General features: G+C 44.7%; 1 protein-coding gene across 14 annotated transcripts in view; it reads right to left on the minus strand.

The window, feature by feature from the left end:
• Nucleotides 1-1,859: 1,859 nt before the first annotated feature.
• LOC127000692 (regulator of G-protein signaling 9-like) overlaps nucleotides 1,860-21,879 on the minus strand; it is a 142,197-nt gene continuing 122,177 nt past the window's right edge. For 9 of the 14 annotated variants that reach the window (XM_050865144.1, XM_050864727.1, XM_050865383.1 and 6 more), the window contains 3 exons: nucleotides 19,700-19,933; nucleotides 17,879-19,108; nucleotides 1,860-2,915 (listed from right to left, as the gene is read on the minus strand). In XM_050865144.1, coding sequence (XP_050721101.1) covers nucleotides 2,855-2,915; nucleotides 17,879-19,108; nucleotides 19,700-19,933 — 1,525 coding nt within the window. In that variant the 3' untranslated portion in view covers nucleotides 1,860-2,854. Of the gene's footprint in view, nucleotides 2,916-7,657; nucleotides 7,716-17,878; nucleotides 19,109-19,699; nucleotides 19,934-21,879 lie in introns of all 14 variants that reach the window. The other 5 variants (XM_050865080.1, XM_050865440.1, XM_050865596.1 and 2 more) reach the window with 2 other exon arrangements.

Raw genomic sequence — 21,879 nt, forward strand, 5'->3', positions numbered from 1 at the left:
GGTTCTCATCTCTCTTCCTCTTAAGTAGCTTTCCATCCAGCACTTCAATTTCCCTCTCAATCCTCCTTTATTTCCTAGTTTCCACAGCAGTCGTGAATGTGGAACTTTGTCAAATGCTTTCATTAAGTCTAGGTAAATGCAATCCACCCATCTGTCTCTTTCCTGTAATTTGTCCATCACTTTTGAGTAAAAGCTCAGCAAGTTTGTCACACATGAGCGGCCTTTCCTAAACCCATATTGATTGTTTGTGATTAGATTATGTTCTTCAAGAAATCTCATCCATTGTTCTTTTATTAATTTCTCACATATTTTGCATACTACACTGGTCAGAGACATCGGTCTGTAATTTAAGGGTTCTTCCTTTTTTCCACTTTTGTATATAGGCACCACTTCTGCCCTCTTCCACTCCCTAGGTAGGCACTGTGCCCATTTTAATTGAGCACCTAATGATGTCATATATCGGGCCAACTAACTCATTTCTGCACTCTTTATGTATAAAACCTAAAACTCCATCCGGTCCCACGGCCTTCCCTTCTTTCAATTCCCCCAGTAGTTTTTTTTATCTCCTCTTTATCTATTTTGACCTTTTCCATATATACATCTAAGTTGTTTTCTTGTGGTTCATTAAATAATGATTCTTTGGTAAACACTTGCTGGAATTTTTTGTTAAATAATTCCGCCATGCCTTTGGGATCCTCGATCTCTACATTCTCTTCAGTCAGTCTTTCAATTGTTTCTCTTGATTTAATTTTTCCATTTATAAATCTATAAAATAGTTTAGGTTGTTCTTTACACTTTTCCACAATATCCTTTTCGTATCATTTCTCTTCTTCCTTTCTCACTTTCACGTACTCATTTCTCGCTGCCTTAAAGTCTTCTCTGTTTCTTTGATTTTTGTTTCTTTTTAATCTTGACCACGCTTTGTCTCTCTTTTCTTTTGCCTTTGCACATCTTGCATTAAACCAGTCCTTTTTAGCCCCCTCTCTCGATCTGTATTTTGGTACGAACTTCATAACTCCTGTGTTGTACGCCCTCATGAAAATATCATACTTTCCTTGAACTTCGCTTGTACTCATTAACTCTTTCCAATCCATTTCACCAAAAAACTTCTTGAGGTTTTCCACCCCTGCTTTCCTATAGTTTAATCTATCACTTCTATTAGTCTCGTCTTGTTCCCTTCCTCCCTCCTCCATTTCCATTTCTATGAGCACGTGATCACTTTTTCCCAGGGGGCAATCATACCTCAATTCATCCTTCACGTGAATTTCTCTTGTCAACACCAAAGCCAGTCTTGCCGGTTCATCGTCTCTTCTATATCTAGTGCTTTCCATCACCCTTTGTATCATCAAATTTTCCATCATTAAATTCAAGAATCTATTCCCCCATGCCTCATCACTATCATTGTGTGTGTGTGTGTGTGTGTGTGTGTGTGTGTGTGTGTGAACAAGTTGTGCCTGTTGGCTTTTGCTCCTCCATGGTGGGAGGAGGGGCCAGACAGACACATATACCAGTCCAAGGAGACAACATGAAACAATTATATACACTCTAGCGGTCAGTCACCCGAGTCTCAGTCACATCCCTAGTTTAAAAGTAAATGGAATCAACAGAATGGTAAAACAATTTGAGATAAATGCATATATACTTACACAGAACTCTTTTACTTGTCTACAAAGGTGATCTAGGTTACATTAAGTTGCTGATTTTCCTAGCTTTACTTCTGTGCCACTTTGATCTAATACTGAAGAATGCTATTATACTAATCATAGTTTATTTTCTAAAATGCTTTCATTTACTGACCGAGGGAATATTTCCAAAATTCTCATGTAAAAGTCACACAGCTTGGGCAGAATCACCATCAGAACATCAGAGTTCTTTATTCTTTTCTTGATACACACTTAGTAACACTCCTTGGCACCTTAATTTTTCTTAAATGTTTTAATAACTGATCTACACAAATGCCATTGCCCGGCCTAGCGTGACTGCTGGCGAGTGTGCTGGCCAAGGCTGGGCTGGGGCCACTCTCCAATGGCCTGGCTGTCCAAGCTCCCAAGGAATTGAGGTACCGCTGGGCATCAGCCTTCCACGTACTTCAAAAGCTGACTGATTCACTTCCTTGAACACTCGGTTATGCTACCAGGCTTACAGCAGAAAACTCACACACTTGTCCATCAACAATCCATTCCTTCCCAACTTTGTACCCTTGACAACCACCGAGGAGGAGGGCATGAGGCAAGCCAGTTCAGATGACCACCTTCGTGGGGGCCTGACCCATCCTCTCATACTAGCAAGCCATTTCCGCTCTTTTGCATCTGTGTGTTGCAGCATTTAATTCTTTGCTGGATAACAAATAAGTCAACATTTGCATAAATCTGAATTCCAAGTGAGCACAGAGGTGGACAACATCGGAAGTGCCTTGCTTAGCAGTCCCCTCACGAGGAACTTGACAGCATTATGCTAATCCTCCCCAGTGCAAGCATCACACAGGACTGCATGGTCCCTAAACTTCATATATCCCTAGCACTTTTCCTATCGCCTTTTGCTGACACATGTCCTCCTGGTGGTGCCTTGCAAGGGCTCAGCTGTGGGCACTCGGTCTCAGGAGAACGTGTGATGGGCCAGACGCAGCCTGGACAAACCCTTCCATCTCTTATGTCCCCTCCTGCTCCCTCTCTGGGTCCAGACCTGTCGAAACAATTCATCGAGAACAGCAATCCAAAGGCTTGGCAACCAGCTGTCCTCAGCCCCTTGGAAGTTACTTACAGAGGATTCTCTCCCTTGCCCCATCCCAAGGCCTGGTCAGGACACACAGCCTGAGTCCTCTACTGGCCGTGGCAGCTACGGCTTGCTGCTGTTGCTACAAGTACCCCAGTGTTGCATATGTCTTCACAAAAGGTGTATCAACCTTACAGCTTTCCCTGAAAGATAAAGAGAGGTAAACAATTACTGCAGTAAATTTCAGGTGCACACACACACACACACACATGTGTGTATATATATATATATATATATATATATATATATATATATATATATATATATATATATATATATATATATATATATATATATATATATATATATATATATATATATATATATCATACATTTATTTTTATTCAACTAACTTAGCTACCACAAACACCATCAAAGAGAAACTGTAATGAAAAATATTGATAAAATATAAAAAATAGTTTGATAGGCAAAATAAAACAGCTAGACATTGACTTTGAGCTACACATGGACAGCACTACAGAAAGCCTTGGCCCTGAGCCACTGGCCCTGTGCATGGAGCAGCACAGCCTTGGCCTGTATCACTGAACAGCTGTTCACTCCAAAACCAAGTGAACATGAGAGGAACTGCACCGGGCGCTGAAGCCACCACTGCACAGACCCATGCAAGGCAAACTTGGGGAAGGATTCTTTAGATCAAGATTGAAGGGGTATTTTTACATGGATACTTCTCGTCTAGGGAGTCAATACTACTACTATTGCAACTACTGCTACTACAACTGCAACTATTATTAATACTAATACAAATCTGTTAATGCTACTGCAACTACAATTACTACCAACACAAATACTGTTACTACTACTGTAACTCCTGTCACTACTACTACTATATTTACTACTACAACTACTACTGCTACTACTACTTGTGGAGGGGGGGTTAAATAAGTTCTCCATCCTACACAGAGCCTTGGGACTTTGACATCAACTCAGCCTTTATAAGAGTTTATACAGCAAATGGAAGGAACCTTATCACACAGAGAAGAAGGGAAGGCACAGGAAGGCATATATATATATACATATATATATATATATATATATATATATATATATATATATATATATATATATATATATATATATATATATATATATATATATATATATATATATATATATATATATATATATATATATATATATATATATATATATATATATATATATATATATATATATATATATATATATATATATATAAATATATATATATATACATATATAAAACGTGGCAAGTTTTCTATGGTTTGTGTAAGCTTGTTGCTATTAGCTTCATCAGTATTCCCTGGATTATTTTGGTGGCGAGGTTTGTCAGGCTGTGAGGCTTACCAGCGGGCACCAGGCCAGCAGAGGTCAGCAGGGTGGTGGGAGGATGGTGCCAGGGAATGCACAGTGTGTATACTCATGGAAAAGTCTGCCTCATGTGAGTTGTGAGTCCCCCCTCATGCCCCGGCCCAAGGCTATGATATGGTATAGTGAGCAATGTAATGAACCATGGGACAAAGTGGAGTCCATGTCAAAAGTAAACCCTCAGGGCTCTGGTGTGCTCAGCTGAGAAACAAACTGAACCTCTTTAGAAAGCAGTATCCACCTGAAACCAACCCAAACCATGCCTTAAAAAAACATAAAAAAAAAGAAAGGACAAAGACATCTACTTGAGTATTTTATGGCACATTCGAATGCATACATGCCTAGCATTGTGAAGAAGGCCGAGAGATTCGATAACTTGTGGAAGAGCATGATGCTAAATATATAACTACATTAATCATGAACTGTAAGATAAAGCTTAAATTTAGCTCGGGGCTCCTGGGAAAGTTAGTCCTGCAGTGAGAGTTGGAAGGTGAGGGAAAGGAAGGAGGGCGGGTGGCTTGCTAGCATACAACAGCGAGGTGCCTCAAACCAACATGGACAAGGGAAAGCACATCATTACCACATAAAGGCTGTCAAATTTTGGTCACATTTGATGCTACAGCTTCTGCCAGGCAACTTGTTCCCTGAGCCCTAGCCTGGAGGCATCACTGGTTGGCAGGGATATCTTTGTGTAGTGTTTGATAGAAAAGACGGTTCAAGCCATGAAAGTAATCACCTATGCAGAGAGAGGAAGGGAAGGAGGGAGGGTGCCCTGGAGAGGAGGTGAGACTTAGAGGACAAGCTGCCTGGCAGAGACTGTGGAAGTGCTGTTGTCACACCTTCAGCAAGTTTAACATATGACTGCCTGCAGGGAGTTACTGGTTCAGAGAGTAAGGTGTTCATACTTAACACATCTACACAGTCAACTTGCACAACCATTCCACAACACACAAGTACTGGCAGCTTTTGAAATATGTGGAATTCTATATACGGCCTTTGTTTTCCACGGCTTAAAAGTCTGTGAATTTGTGGCAATAAAATTTCCAGTATTTCTGTCCCTCCTCCTCCACAGCCTGTGATTGAAAGCACCAGCAATGACTTAGAGGTTCCTCCTTCCTTCAGCAATGATACCTAGACAGCTCAGGAGGGAGTGGGTGGCACCATCGTTGTGCCATCACTGGTGCGGTCATCAGGTCAGCAAGGTTTCCAGTTATAGAGGGAAATTAGACATTTTAAGAGGAACAGCAATTACTGGTTCATTTATTATAGATGTGCGTGTCTGTCATCCAATCCCAGGTAACAAAGGCTGCCAGCACACACACACATACACACACACACACACACACACACACAGTCTCACGTCTTACATTCACAAAAGCTCTCATGAGGCTTGGAGGCATCAATACCCACACATACAATGAGCCCATCAATATGAATGCATCACTAAGCATAAATATTACATGTATAAGAAGCCCATGACACACACAAGTTCATGTTAACAAAGAAACCATTGAAACATAGACAAGAATATATTAGTATTTTTTTCTGGCACATAGTGATGAAAAAAGGTGTCAGAGTACCACCTTGTGTGTACTACCAGACATAGTTGTGTAAGGGATGCACTGAGAAAGTAAAGAAGAAAAGACAAAATAAGGCCAAGTCCAGGGGGTTGACTTCTACATGTGTTACTACTGCTACTGCTTCTTTTTCTCTGGGTTAAAATTTTCCTCAGTTGAACCTCTTCTAGCCCTGTGGGGAAAATTTGACACCAAACTGACTCTTCTATAATGATGTGGTATTGGTTAAAAGTAAGGGCCAAGGGGCTACTGTGAGCGAGTGGAAGGTTGTGGAGTCATGGCAGAGCTTCCCCAGTGAGTGAGTGACCTGCAAACATCTCCTACACTACAAAACTCCTTCCATGGTTACTATAGAGTTTGTCAAGAAGAAAGTTCAGCGATGACAAGTTACCCCTGATTAAAACCAAGTGGCCTGTGCTTGCTGGAGCCGATCATGAGGCTTCTACACACAGCAAGATCATGGCAAAAACAGAAAGTGGAGAGATTAAATGTGCCTGAAGCTTTGCAACTCTCAAAATGCCATTACTTTACTCCTGAGAAAGAACTTTTGACATTTCCTGTGCACCCCAAAGCCTCTACTTGCGTGTCAAAATATCTGCCATGGTGAAAATAAATGGCACTTTGAAAGAAAAAAGAACACAAGCACATTTTTCTGCCCTTGCCTCACACAGTATGGCACACAGGCAAAAAAATGAGAGGCTTTTCCTGCTCAGGCAAACAGATATTGCACTGATTGTCTGCTTGTAGATGGCAAAACTCATGCACTCCATTCTGATTATAATTAAAGACACAATCAGTCATGACACAATCAGTTGAGAAAAATCTGTTATCTTTTCTTCATCAGATACAGTAGTACAGAAAATTGTCTCCCAAGTTTCTGAATGCAGTGATATTATTAGGCCGATGCTGGCTCCAGGCACACCACTGGCAGAACACCAATGCAATGCTGGCTGTGTAAAGTCCTCCACTTGCTTCAGTCATTCCCTTCTCAAGATGATCTCATGATTAATCTTATGACCTGTGCTCCCTCTCCCACTCCTCCCTGGGCCTCTCCCAATCAGGCTTTTAGTGTTAGATAAAACTCCTCATTGCTACTGAAGCCCTTGCCTGTGCATTTCCTACAAGAAGACATCACCAAGCTACAGGAATGGAACAAAAAGTAGCTGCTACATTTCAATGAAGAAAAATGTAAAGTCATATACCTTGGGAGAGGACATTCAGCATATCAATACCACATGGGAAACACTCCACTATCCACCACAGAGGCAGAGAAGGATCTGGGACTGTATGTTATCAGGCTACCAGTGAAAGCCAAATCCGTGCCAATCGCAGCGGACGGGTTAAACTCCTCCCCCTCCACCAGCATTCCCCTCCTGACACCACCTCACACTTTATTGTACTTGGCTGCTAGTGTCTGTACAGTGACCCAAAACCAATTACCTTAACCTCTTCCTCCTCCTCCTCAAGAACCATTAATTACTATTGATACACAAGAAAAGTCAATCTCATGCAAAAGTCAAGACCCATTCTATGATATGTTACAAGGTGGAATAAATTCAAGATCCCAAAAATATTGTTATTAGTATTATTATTAGTAGTAGCAGTATTGGTAGAAGTATTATCATTATTATTATTATTATTATTATTATTAACAGCAGTAGTAGTAGTAGTAGTAGTAGTAGTAGTAGTAGTAGTAACTCCCTAAAAATAAGTAGGAAGCATGTAGAAGTGTGCTCCCTAAACTTGCCTTAAAGAATGTGACTTTAGAATAAGTTTCTATATGTATGCTAGCACTGTTTACAGCTGACACACTTAGCACTACAGCAGTCAAAATATGGAGGTGCAGCAAGGGCTCTCAGAGATCCACATTAGTTTGAGGGCAGTAGTCAGGCTGAAACAGTGAGGAGACAGAGGCAAGACAAGTGTTACGGGGAGGCCCCTACCTCGAGTGAGATAAGGTACACCAGACGAGCCTTTCAGAGCCAAGTGGGAGTTAGTGAACTGAAACAGACAAGAATCAGAGGGTGTTACACACAGTGCACTTGAACTGAGGTTCACATGGAGTATGGTGTTATGAAGCACTGTCAGAGGGAAGGATTCTATGCCTATGATACTCTTAACAGATGAAGGGACACACTCAGGTGACGGGCTGCCAGAGGAAAGCTGGAAGACACAGCCTGGCCCTGAAGCAAGGTGAGCTGGGGCATGCACTCACCGCAGGCTGGCCGGCTACAAGAGTTTACGAGTCCCAAGGTTATGCCCAGCCAACAGACCTGCTACAACCACTCTCAGTTTTCACTAGACTAAAGGTTTAGGCTTACCAACAATAACTTGTATATTTATATGTAGAATGCATGAATACAGACTAATAGGTAAAGAGACTATCATGAAATAATTTATTTCAAATATAAAATCAATATAAATGAATCCATGAAAATCCATATCTGTTATTTCCCAGACCAGAGACCACAGACTCACTTTCCCGAGACTTCCTCCCCCAAGCAGACACCTGGCAACCCTAACTCACCAGGAAGAGGAAGGAAGCAGTCTGCCACTCAACTTTAGGGAAGAGGGAAAGATTACAATCTGGGGTTTAGGAGTGAGGAGCTCTTCCTCTTAACCACAGGGAAAACAGAGGCATTAGTCTGTACTTAGGAGGGAAGGAAGGGGGCACTCTTTCATCAGCCACAGGGAAGACAGAGGCATTAGTCTGTACTTAGGAGGGAAGGTAGGGGGCACTCTTTCATCAGCCAAAGGGAAGACAGAGGCATTAGTCTGTACTTAGGAGGGAAGGTAGGGGGCACTCTTTCATCAGCCACAGGGAAGACAGAGGCATTAGTCTGTACTTAGGAGGGAAGGTAGGGGGCACTCTTTCATCAGCCACAGGGAAGACAGAGGCATTAGTCTGTACTTAGGAGGGAAGGTAGGGGGCACTCTTTCATCAGCCACAGGGAAGACAGAGGCATTATGAGTGTATGACTGGGTGGATAAATGGCAGATGGAGTTCAATGTAAGGAGGTGCAGTATTCTGAGTGTAGGTAGGAACAACCCCTCTCATAACTATTGCTTAAACGACACTCTCATAAGCAGGTCTGGGTGCGAGAGGGATTTAGGGGTCTTAGTGAGCTCTGATCTCCGTCCAAGGGCACAATGCATTCAAGCTAGAAATCGAGCAAATAGGGTACTGGGATTTATTTCAAGGAGCGTAAGCAACAGAAGCGCCGAAGTCTTCCTGAAACTATATTTAGCATTAGATAGACCTCATCTTGACTATGCGGTTCAGTTCTGGTCACCTTACTATAGAATGGATATCAAAATGTTAGAATCGGTGCAGAGGAGGATGACTAAGATGATTCAGGGGTTGAGAAACTTGCCATACGAGGAAAGACTCAAACAGTTAAACTTGCATTCTCTAGAAAGGCAAAGGGTGCGTGGAGACATGATTGAGGTTTATAAATGGATGAAGGGCTTTAATAAGGGAGATATTCATAAGGTTTTGTTGGTAAGAGAACCGGGTAGGACACGAAGTAATGGGTTTAAACTGGATAAATTCAGATTCAACAGGGACACAGGCAAAAATTGGTTTGCAAACAGGGTAGTGGATGAGTGGAATAGGCTTAGCAGTCACGTGGTGAGTGCCAATACAATTGTCACATTCAAAAATAGATTAGATAAATTCATGGACAGCGATATTAGGTGGGGTTAGATACACGGGAGCTTAGGTTCAAAGGAGCTGCCTCGTACAGGCCTACTGGCCTCTTGCAGACTCCTACGTTCTTATGTTCTTACATTCTTATGTTTTTATTAGTCTGTACTTGGGAGGGAGGAGGGAGGGAAGGGGGCACTCTTTCATCAGCCACAGGGAAGACAGAGGCATTAGTCTGTACTTGGGAGGGAGGGAGGGAGGGAAGGAAGGGGGCACCCTTCATCAACCACAGGGAAGACAGAGGCATTAGTCTGTACTTGGGAGGGAGGGAGGAGGGAAGGAAGGGGGCACTCTTTCATCAACCACAGGGAAGACAGAGGCATTAGTCTGTACTTGGGAGGGAGGGAGGGAGGGAAGGGGGCACTCTTTCATCAGCCACAGGGAAGACAGAGGCATTAGTCTGTACTTGGGAGGGAGGGAGGGAGGAGGAAGGGCACTCTTTCATCAGCCACAGGGAAGACAGAGGCATTAGTCTGTACTTGGGAGGGAGGGAGGGAAGGAAGGGGCACTCTTTCATCAGCCACAGGGAAGACAGAGGCATTAGTCTGTACTTGGGACGGAGGAGGAGGGAGGAAGGGGCACTCTTTCATCAGCCACAGGAAGACAGAGGCATTAGTCTGTACTTGGGAGGGAGGGAGGAGGGAAGGAAGGGGCACTCTTTCATCAGCCACAGGGAAGACAGAGGCATTAGTCTGTACTTGGGAGGGGGAGGGAGGGAGGAAGGGGCACTCTTTCATCAACCACAGGAAGACAGAGGCATTAGTCTGTCCTGGGGAGGGAGGGAGGGAGGGAAGGAAGGGGGCACTCTTTCATCAGCCACAGGGAAGACAGAGGCATTAGTCTGTACTTGGGAGGGAGGCAGGGAGGGAAGGGGGCACTCTTTCATCAGCCACAGGAAGACAGAGGCATTAGTCTGTACTTGGGAGGGAGGGAGGGAGGGAAGGAAGGGGCACTCTTTCATCAGCCACAGGGAAGACAGAGGCATTAGTCTGTACTTGGAGGGAGGGGGAGGGAGGAAGGGGCACTCTTTCATCAACCACAGGGAAGACAGAGGCATTAGTCTGTACTTGGGAGGGAGGGAGGAGGGAGGGAAGGGGGCACTCTTTCATCAACCACAGGGAAGACAGAGGCATTAGTCTGTACTTGGGAGGGAGGGAGGCAGGGAGGGAAGGGGGCACTCTTTCATCATCCACAGTGAAGACAGAGGCATTAGTCTGTACTTGGGAGGGAGGGAGGGAGGGAGGAGAGAGGAAGGGGCACTCTTTCATCAGCCACAGGAAGACAGAGGCATTAGTCTGTACTTGGGAAGGAGGGAGGGAGGAGGAGAGAGGAAGGGGCACTCTTTCATCAGCCACAGGGAAGACAGAGGCATTAGTCTGTACTTGGGAGGGAGGGAGGGAGGGAGGAGAGAGGAAGGGGCACTCTTTCATCAGCCACAGGGAAGACAGAGGCATTAGTCTGTACTTGGGAGGGAGGGAGGAGGGAAGGGGGCACTCTTTCATCAGCCACAGGGAAGACAGAGGCATTAGTCTGTACTTGGGAGGGAGGCAGGGAGGGAAGGGGGCACTCTTTCATCAGCCACAGGGAAGACAGAGGCATTAGTCTGTACTTGGGAGGGAGGGAGGGAGGGAGAGAGGGAAGGGGACACTCTTTCATCAGCCACAGGGAAGACAGAGGCATTAGTCTGTACTTGGGAGGGAGGGAGGGAGGGAGAGAGGGAAGGGGGCACTCTTTCATCAGCCACAGGGAAGACAGAGGCATTAGTCTGTACTTGGGAGGGAGGCAGGGAGGGAAGGGGGCACTCTTTCATCAGCCACAGGGAAGACAGAGGCATTAGTCTGTACTTGGGAGGGAGGCAGGGAGGGAAGGGGGCACTCTTTCATCAGCCACAGGGAAGATAGGAAGATATTGTTTACAGTAGTCTGGTTAACCTGGTAGCAGCGATGGGCCAAATTTGTGGCTTTACCGTGTAGCAGCGACGGGCCAAATTTGTGGCTTTACCGTGTAGCAGCGACAGGCCAAATTTGTGCCATGATTTAAACCTCCTAAAATAGATGATACATAAACTGATCATAGATGCTTCGATATATATTATGAAATGGTTTGTGTGAGTGATGATTTTTTCTCATTTTTCTCGCTTAGAGGGACCATTAAGAAGCATGATCCCCGCTGCTACCACTGGGTTAAGGGCAAAACAAAATAACAGAATAAAAACAGCAGCCCACTAAAAGAATTAGAGGAAAATGAACCTGATATCTGTTTTACAGCCTGCGCTATGGGAGTGAGGGAGACCCTCCTCCTGGATGAAGGGAAGACATGTGCCTTTCACTCACGAATGAAGCAAGAAAACCTTACACCCACATGCTGGAAGGAGGAAACACCAGCCTCATGAAGGGAGGAAAAGAGGAAGGTCTACATGGCTGGAGGGAGGAGCCTGGCACCCTTGGCTGGGGGCAGGAGGAGGGGGGAGGAGCTTTGGCTGGGCATCCATGTGGCCGTGACATGCGGCACTTGGCACCTCCAGGCTTGAGGCATTCAGAGCCTGAGCCACGAGTACATGGGAGTGTCAGTCAGGTTCATGTGAGCTGCCGCAATTAATAACAAGTTGTGTAGGCTTATGGAAGTGACAAAACCTTCAAGTTTCATGAAATTCAGATCATTATTTTTCATGAAATTCAGATCATTATTTTTCTTGGAAATGATAAATGGTTCAATAATAGGTAAAAAAAATTGAGATTCCACATCACTTATTACATTATTACAGTTCCCTTAACCCGGTAGCAGCGGGGATCATGTTTCTTAATGGTCCCTCTAAGTGAGAAAAATGAGAAAAATTCACCCCTCACACAAACCATTTCATAATATATATCAAAGCATTTGTGATCAGATTATGTATCATATATTTTTTGGGGATTATATCATGGCACAAATTTGGCCCGTCGCTGCTTCACGGTAAAGCCACAAATATGGCCGTGTCGCTGCTACCGGGTTAAGGCCACAACTGTGATTTTGTCCATTCTGTTGGTTGATGGCTTGTTGCATCACGGAGAAAAGAAATCCTAAAACTCTTTTTAGCTCATTTTGATCAAGCACTCAGTGAACAAAGGGATGTCAGTGTACAAAGGGAGGCAACCGTGTCCAAAACTATCAAACAGTGAAACTTTTCCCTGCCATTCCTCTTCCTGGACACAGCTTGCTTCTTGTGACATGAACAAAAAAGGTCACAATTTTAGCTTAAAACAACTTCAGTCTGAAGGCTTTGGAGGTTTTCTATGAGTGTATATTGTATGTATGACTTTTTGCATTATTATTGAAATCTGAGGTACTTATAAGAAAATAAAGTGATGATAGCAGCGGGTCATGGCTCATGTTGAACCTCAAAGCAATCCTCCTCCCTAAAGTACTAACACTTCTCTCTCATTTAGGCTTCCATTAGTCTGCCCCAAATGTTTAGTGACTTCAGCTCAAACCCTATTTGATCCACACTCCAGACTATGCCAAGGACACAGACATGGATGCACACCAGCCGTGGGTGGTGGATCAGGGAGGAAGGGATGCCCAGCCCTAGCCATGACTCAAGGGAAGAACTGCAACCGTGATTAACATATATACTTGTGTGAAAGTCAGCGTTATACAACAGTCAACCCCCAAGGCTAAGATAGGTTTGGCCAAGGAATACTTTCATGCCTCAAGAAAAGTAGTATTGGCAGTATCCATGTAAAAGTCAAGCCCCTCAGCTTGGCCCCAGGGCTGGGATGGGTTGGCCAAGGAATACATTCATGCCTTAAGAAAAGTGGTATTAGTTGTAGCCAAGTAAAAGTCAGCCCCCTAAGCTTGGCCTTGAAATACCCTTAAAAAAAAAAAAAGACTTTTACCTGAATATAATAGAGAATATTGCAATCATGAGAGAAAGAGGAATGATGGAGCTGTGGCTCAGGGGAAGGAAGAAGCTTTGCTCCGACAGATTCTCCTGACACGAGGCCCTGCAGCCCTACTGTGTGCCCTCTCGAGGGAGGGGAGAAAGAGGCTGCTCCCGTGTCTGCTGGGACGGAGGGAGTGTGGAAATCTTACTCTTTTGACCTTATGTTTTTTCAAGGGCCATGAGGCAGGTTATGGGCAAAATAAGATAATAATGCATTATTCTTATAAATATAAGTCCACAGAAATTTTAAAAAAATTCTCAAATTTGTTTTGAGAGACGTCTTGATACTTCTCTCCTGCAAGAGTTGAAGTCCCAGGGAGGGGACACACAGCTGGAGGAAGCCTCACTGAGCAGAGAAAGTAAAGAGGGAGAGGCAGGAGCCTGTGCATGCAACTTTAGCAAGGGAGGAAACTTCTTAGGCATGTCTGGAGGGAAGGAGATAATAAGTCTGCACACCTATGTAACTTAGGAAGGGAGGAAGCCCCACACTCCTGACCTGAAGGAAGGCAGGAGACCAGCCTTGTGAACCCAACAGTAAGGGAGCCATGGCAGAAAGGAGGCAGCTTTTTTGTACAATAAAGAAGTGACTTGAGGGTGAAACAGAAAGTCTGCTATACACTGTACAATTTCAGAGTAAGTTTGGATGAGGTGTTCAGCTTTAGAGACAGACGTGGCAGCTGTGGTGCCATCAGGATCAAAGAGAGGTGGAAATGATTAAGAAATAAAATTATTGGTGATATTTTTGGGAGTCAGAAGTCTCTGGGAGAATTAGTTCGTGAGATTTTGACATTTTGTGTTGAAAAATGTTTTTGGTAAATTGAATAGATTTGAGCAGAAGTACAGAACGTGTGACTGTCAGAAGTCTGGAGGCTCAGGTACCTTGTGAGCTGCTTCTCCAGCTGATAGCATGAGAACAACAAGGGTTACTGAGCCAGATCTTTTTAGCATGAGGAGTTGAGAGAGTGTGTGGACCATGTGCCTCCAACTCAAACACAGTGAGTCACCTCTGCACTATGCTGGAGGCACACAGAGGGACCTCCAGCCTTGAGGCAGTGATCAGTCCATGGGAAATCAGAAAAGTACATCATTAGGTCTCCCCTACGAGCAGAAGCCTAGCACCAGAAGCAACCGCTCTGATTACACTGAGGAACAGCATCTCTCCTCTAAACCTCAGCTTCTCTTCCCAACCAAAGCATAGGTTTCTCAAGCTACCAACAGTAATGTCTATTCTGTTCCCTCCTACCATTTCTGTCCTACGTTTTAGTTCAAAGGTGGATGCTGTATACATATGCAATGCTATTACTTGCTCTTGGGCCCACTACTATCTAGATTCTTCAAACTTTACAATCATCTTGCTAAGACCTTAACTGTCTTTCTCTTAGTGGTGGTCTAATGGTCAGCGAGCCTGGCTATGTATCCATGGGCCTGGGTTTGGCTTCCAGCCTAGACAGTTGGTGTGCAGCCCACCCAGCTGGTCATCCTCCCTTTTGGGCCAGTCAGTCAGTGGGTGCTTGGGTACCTGGGAAAACTTGGAGAAGGCAAACTGTGGTAACTCAGATGTTGCACTTGTCCTGTGTCCCTGGCCAATGGTTCTCACCCACCACAGGCTCAAGGTGATGGAGATGAGCACTGATGCCATGCACAGCTATAGCATGTGCTCCAACTTTCGCTTCACCTTTATTACTAAGTATGTCTGTGCTGTTTAACTCAACCTAATTCTACCAACTATGTAACACTCTTTTAATATTTGAATTCCAAAGTGGAACACCTACTGAATCACTCTCAGCTCTGGCTGCCATCCTCTCTCACCGACCCTCTCAGTGAGCGACAAGCCAACAACCTTCCTTTCCTTGGTGAGGCACAGCAGGTGGTGCAGCAGCCTGCAGGTGTCCCTGGCTGACACCCCCAACACTCTGCACCTGCTCCTAACTTATAATCTTTCAGTTTATTCTGTCAAACTACCCTCTCCACAAGGCTCCTCTGACCACAGCCTCATTTCTATATTCTGTCCTATTGCTCCAATACAGTATCATGATAAGTATACTACTGTTATTAATCATTAAAACACTGAACATTCTTTTGTAAAAGTCAATCTCATATAAAATGTGACTCCTCAAAAAAGGCAATGATATGTTTGTTTGAGGAATAAACTCAATAACTTGGGAAGCACCATTATTATCATATTTTTTTGCTTCACCACAATTCCCACACTCTCTCTCCTTCTCTCTCATCACTTTCACTTTCATTTTCTTTCTCAGCATCTCAGGTGTTTGGGGATGCTGAACAGGCAGTGTGGAGTCCTCCCTCTCTACTTGCTTTGTCTCTTAGAATAACAGAAGTAGGAGTAGTGTTAGGATTAGTATTAGTATTAATAGCAGATTGAAGTATTAGTATTAGCATTAGTATTAGAAGTAGTAGTGGTGGTAGTGGTAAAAGTGGTAACCCCCTACAAGAGTTGGCCCCATGAAAAAGTTGATTCCTAAACTTAGCCATAAAAAAAAAAAAAAAAAAAAATGTTCAGTGACATTGATCTTTGCATGAGTACATTCAATATTCATTTCCATTTCTATCGGCCACGGCCTTCCCTGCCTCTGTCATCAAGCACCCTTCACTGATGCAGCAAAGTGAGTGCAAAGGCTCCTTCACAGGCTCCCATGGCTATGTTCCCTTGTCCTTCTGTTATGGTACTATTCATAAAATTCTGTTATTTCCAGCCCCAGCAGTCCTCCTTCCTCCTGCAACTCTTTCCTCTGCCCCCCAAAACATCTGCTTCTCTCACCAGTGACTGGAATGACTCACCTTATATACTCATGTAAAAGTCAAGTTTTCAGACAATTTTTCAAAGCCAAAGTTTAGGGGGTTGACTTTAACATGAATACTGCCTGGTGGGGGAGAGAGCTGACTCCTCAACTGATAACAACTGACAATATTACTTTTCTAGGGAGTTTAATTAATCCCTCAAACAAGCATGCCTAAGTCTTGGAGCTTTCAAACTTTACATGGGACTGACTTTTATACAAGTACAGCAACACTCAGGTCAGTTAAAGTCAGTGTAATCTACAGTCCGCACCACTGGGACAGAGGCCTTGCCAACTCAACTGAGATGTCAGCTTATGAGAGTGGCCTCCCCTGAAAAAACTTATGATGTGTTTGCCTAAAGGAATAAGGTATAATAGGGAGGGCCTTTGGCTGGGAACAGAGCAACTACTACTGTAGAACACTTACTGAGCAAACAGGATAACATAACCTTCACTTGAACCACTGGAAAAGTGTGAAACCCTGGCACTACCACCAGGGAGGGGGAAGGGTTGCATTTGGCACAGGGAAGGAGCCAGGGTGCTTCCTCACACACACACACACACACACATGTACTACAATGGATGAATCTAAATGAGTTGTGATTAATGAAAACACTAACCGATGGAAAATAATTTCTCTTATCCTTCTGGCTCCTCTCCTTGCCTTGAGATGGAAGTTCACACTAAGAGAGGCATGACCCCCTCTGGAGGGTCCTTTGGAAAGCCAAGATTTGTGCCAGACTCACTTAAAAGTTTTTGAGGTGTCTAAAGCAACAGCAAAAGTTTCATTGAAATGTCTTAGAGAGGATGACCAAGAATAAATTAAGAAGGCAAAACAATCCCCAGTAGAATACTCCTTGTGTATATATTTTGGTGATCAGAAGAAAGTTGAAAGTTGATAGATGCTTCAGAAATTTCCTACTAATGATTGTTGCAAAAGATTTAGAAAGATAAGAAAGTAAAGGTACAGGAAGAGTTATAGAGGTCAGCCTCCCTAGGCACAGGCTGTGTGCAGGCACACTTCCAGGAGGAAGGAAAGGTTGGCCTTGGTGGCAGAGGCCAAAGGGTTTGGCCAGGCAAGGTGTCAGTGTGGTTGGCCAGGCTCACTCCAACACCTCTAGCCCTCTCACAAGTCTTTTCCTCAACACAACCAGGATATATTATTTCTAGTCCCAGAGAACATCCACTGCTCCTCAGAGAGCTTTAAGGGGTAGTGAACAGGTCCATGCATAATCCCAGTGCAGAGACATCATTCTTATGCTATGTCTACACTGATGAGGTAAGTAAGGCCTGCATGGAAGAGGAAGTATATTTGGGGCTCTAAGTGATGGATGAGCTACAGCCGTGTTCATGTGTGTGCATTCAAGGCCTGTTTTTCAGCTTGTATTTGCAATGTTAGCTGGGAATGCATCACTGTGGTGGTGCTTCTTTAAGTTGAGTGGTGAGCAGGCTGCAGCAGTGAGGTGGAATGTGTCACCACCTCATGAACACTGTGCTCTGGGCTCATTCAAGGCAGGCATAGGCTGCTATCATGTTGAGTATTCTATAACTGTACAGGGAACTCAGGGAACTCTAGGAGGAAGTCTTAGTACTTCAGAATAAATAGGTTTTCTATTAATGGAAGATAATTTTTGTTGAGAGTATACTGCTAGTGCACCAAGCTATAGAAGCTTACCTCAAAGTTGTACAACAAAAGCAAGAGACAGCCATCAACAACAAAGAGCAAAGAAAGACTTACTCATCCTCCCACGGGCAGATGTCGGTCACCTTCTGCGCAGGGTTTTCTTCCCACGGCGCCACCACGTTGGCGGCCACCCTGGGCGACGGCGGCTTGCTGCCCTCCTCTGAGGGGTGGGGGAGTCTATCCGTGTCTCGCGGGGACTCTGCCCGCATGTGGTGGGTGCCGGCGGTGCTGCTGTTGCTGCTGGTGGTGCTGGTGTTGCCGCTGCTGAGGGTGGTGCTGGCATGCCCGTGCTGCATCTGCTGGCTGGCCGGGGAGATGTGGCTCGCTGGGGTGGGGGACACAGGCAGGCCGTACTGACCTGGGAGGTGGCCGGACCTTACTGTGTAGTCAATTTTAATCCTGCGGGAGTCACTGTAGCTGGAAGAAGAGCAGGTGGATGATGGTGAGGAGGTGCCCTCGCTGCTGACGCCTTGCCGGCCCTCGTACTGAGTCTGCATGGGCAGGTTTTCCGGCTTGGAGTGGCCTTCGTTGCTGCCACAATTTACCGGCGCGTTTGTGTTCATGGCCAGATATTTTTCTTTGACTTTTGTGGCTTGCTCTACCTTGGACTCACTTTGTGCCTTTTCACTAAAGCTTGAACTATGAGTGTCAGAGGTTTGAGAATCTTCTTCTTCCACTTCTTCCCATGGACAAACTTGGATAGAAATTTTCCTTTCACATGGTGGACGTGACATATCTCTGGTCCCCTTCTCCTTACTGATCAGAACAACTCCCACGACAGACTTGTCTGAGTGTTCCTGCTGCCGCGGCAGGGATGTACCGACACATGTGACCTGCAAGTCTCCCGCCATGATCCCGGGAGCTGAGCAGGTGGAGGATTTTTTCTCAGGCTCAGTTTCCCAAGGACAAACATCCACATCAATGGACTTGGATTTCTCTGTTGTGCGATTTGGAAGTTCTTGGTTTTCCCATGGACAAACCGAAGCCGTGGGATGACCCTCCGACGGCACTGGACCGAGACTTGGAGCTTGGGAGACCGAGCCTTGCCTCTTGCCCAGGGAGCTGACATCAACAGACTTGGAGCGGTCTGGCCTTAACTTTGGGTTTGTCAGTCTCTGGTCTGCCAACTTTGCGGGTGGAATGTTTGCTGTGGAGGAGGACGGGGGAGCACTGCTTTCCCACGGGCAGATGTTGGTGGCAGTGACTTCAGTGTTGTCGTCCCACGGGCAGATGGTGTTGCTCTGGCTCACCTCCACCGGTGCTGAACTCTGCTGATCACTACAGCTGAAGATGGATATTCTATTAGGTCAAAGAAAACCAGAACAAGAAATAATATTCAAAAGGTAGCTATTCTGTAAAATATATGGTTATGTAATGAGACAATGAGTTACCTAGTCTGTCAGGTGCCACTTAAGCCACAAATGTGTTTAGTACAGCACTGCATTCCCCAAGGAGTTCCCCACGTGGGTGAGCTAGAGTAGAAAGCCTTGCACAGAACGGCAGCAGTAGTGGAGGGGGCATGCACTTAGCAAGCCCTGAAAGACAGCTAGCATGAAAAGCTAAATACTGAGCTAAATTCAGGTTTTTGTGAATGCATGAAGCTACCACTGTTGTCACCTGGCATAATACATTAGGAGCTAATTGCCCAGCTATTAACTCTATTCATGAGAGTGCAGAGCTTGGCAGGCTCAAGCAGTGTTCCTCTGGCCATGAGATCTGTGAGCACAGATGCCCAAAGGATGACCAGTTTGGGTCTGAGGGAAGGAAGGAAGGCTGTTCAAGAGTTTATCAGTGAAAGGAATGGAGATAATGCTTAACTTTTGTATCAGGAAGGATAATGGAAAAGGGGTGACACTTTGTGAGTCTGTGTCTCACCTATAAGGGAGATCACAGTCTAGCTTGGTAGTTGTGGGGCCTCCTAAGTGTACACCTCCACTTGACTCTCCAAATGAGCCAGTGTTGCCGTGAGGACCCAGACCGGCCTGCGACACCGCCTGGTCGTCCGAGCCGTGGCGTTTGAGGGGCTGAAGCGCTTGTGACGAGATGTTGTTGGGGGCGACTGGAGTTGAGATTTTCTTTTTCCCCGGACCACCAAAGCTGAAGAACCTGCTGAGGTAAAATATATTAGTGCTGTAACACGCAAGGCACAAGTGTGGTGTAAGGACTTGCATAAAAAGCAGTCTCCTGTATGAATCAAGTCCCTTCCCAATGGTTCATCAGTTTGGCTCAATAATAAATCTAAGACCCTTTGAAAGTTGTAGTAGTGGTAGTAAAAGTGGTATAGTAGTAGAGGTAATAGTAAAAGTAGTAGTGGTAGTAGTAGTAATAGTAGTAGTAGTGGTAGTGGTGGTAGTCCCCTAGAAATGTATTATCCATGTGAAACTTGCCTTTAAAAACGTGCAAGAGCCTAGCTTAGAATAACAACTTTTGTCATATTAGGTAATTACACTTACAAATAATATATTGATACTAGTTCTATCAGCAATTAAACAGCCTTTTCATTTAAATTTTGACAAACTGATAAACCTCTATAAAGAATTTTTAAGCTGGTTAACATTTTTCAGCAAGTGACAAAACTACCACGGATTGGTGTTAACCCTTAGACTATGAGTGTAATCGCATGACACACCAGCAGCCACAGCCACGGCCACAGGTGTACTTACATAACGCAAGCCACACATTGCTGGAAAATTTCGGTCAATGTAGTGAACTGGGTCATATGAACTTCTGCTATTTTTATGGCTAAATTTCATCAGCTGGTAACCTCCTTGTGCCAGACATGGGAATAAACACCCATAGCCAGGGATGCAAGAGAAAACTCCACAGCCCAACATTATGACTTTATAATTGCCTAACTAAGCAAGCCCTTGATTTGTTAGGTTTTCTTCAAAGCAAAAATGACTGTAGCAGCTTCTTGTGTAACATTTGGTGGCTATAAAGACACTGTCAAACTTGAAGATACTACACAAGAAATTCCTGCAGTCTTTGGTGCTTGGTGGATGCCCTAAACAATGGGTGAGTTGCTTGGTTGGCTGCACATAAAGCCACTGATGCTGCCCCTGCGTGCTAAGTGTCTCACTGCTCCTGTGAGCCAGGAGGCTGAGGATCTATTTGAAAAGTCTGGTACATTATATATGATCATAAATTCTCTGTGATTAAATCCCCTAAAACATCATTAGTTCTCTCTAAACGTCCAACATTCAATATCAACTACTTACGTACAGCTGCTTGGAGCTGGCATATAGCGGCAAGCTAAGGCTGTGAAGGGCTGAAGCAATGGTACAAACTAGTGCAAACCCAAGAGTGTCAAAGGGAACAAACATGAAGAAAGGTTGGGGCATGCTGTGCTCCACTACGGGGCACAGCAAGGCTGGGCAGCGGCTGGAGCAAAGCTGCGTGCCACCACACTACCAAACACAAAACCATAAGGACCACATTACAGCATCATACACTCTTGTAAAAATTTAATTGTTTAGAAAAATAATTAAAGTTATAGTCGAAGCACCTGAGTTTGAGGTGTGCATTATCCTGCTCTGGCAACCTGCTGTCACAAGGCGTGGCCAACTCCATGAATAATGTGATAGCCACACACAGGAAACACTTGTGAGCATCAGTACTATGCAGGCAACCATGATGAATAATGTCAATTATAGTTATTTTGAGTTTCAAATTATTGATAATGTAGCAGACACTCGTTTCATTGATTTATAAGGTCGCTGATTATGATTATTACAGAGCCTTGGTGCTGCCCTCAGCAGAGAAAAAGCAACTCAGCAGCCGTCTGTGACACCATTAATAATTTGAAACTCAAAACCAACTCTAAGTAACAGTATTGCTGCCTGCACGTCACTGGCACTGACAGCTGCTTCCCACACGCAGGCTTCACGTGTCATCCACAAAGTCAGATGTGGCGTGTGGCAACAGGCTGGTAGAGCACGGTGATGCATGGCACAGACTCAGGTGCCACTACCACAAAGGATCAGCACTCCCAGACTCCCTGCAGGCCCGCCACACAGGCCTAGTGTTCTCGGTAATGTTCACACCTTGAATTTTGT

This window comes from Eriocheir sinensis, chromosome 1 (assembly GCF_024679095.1).
Source record: "Eriocheir sinensis breed Jianghai 21 chromosome 1, ASM2467909v1, whole genome shotgun sequence".
NCBI lineage: Eukaryota > Metazoa > Arthropoda > Malacostraca > Decapoda > Varunidae > Eriocheir > Eriocheir sinensis.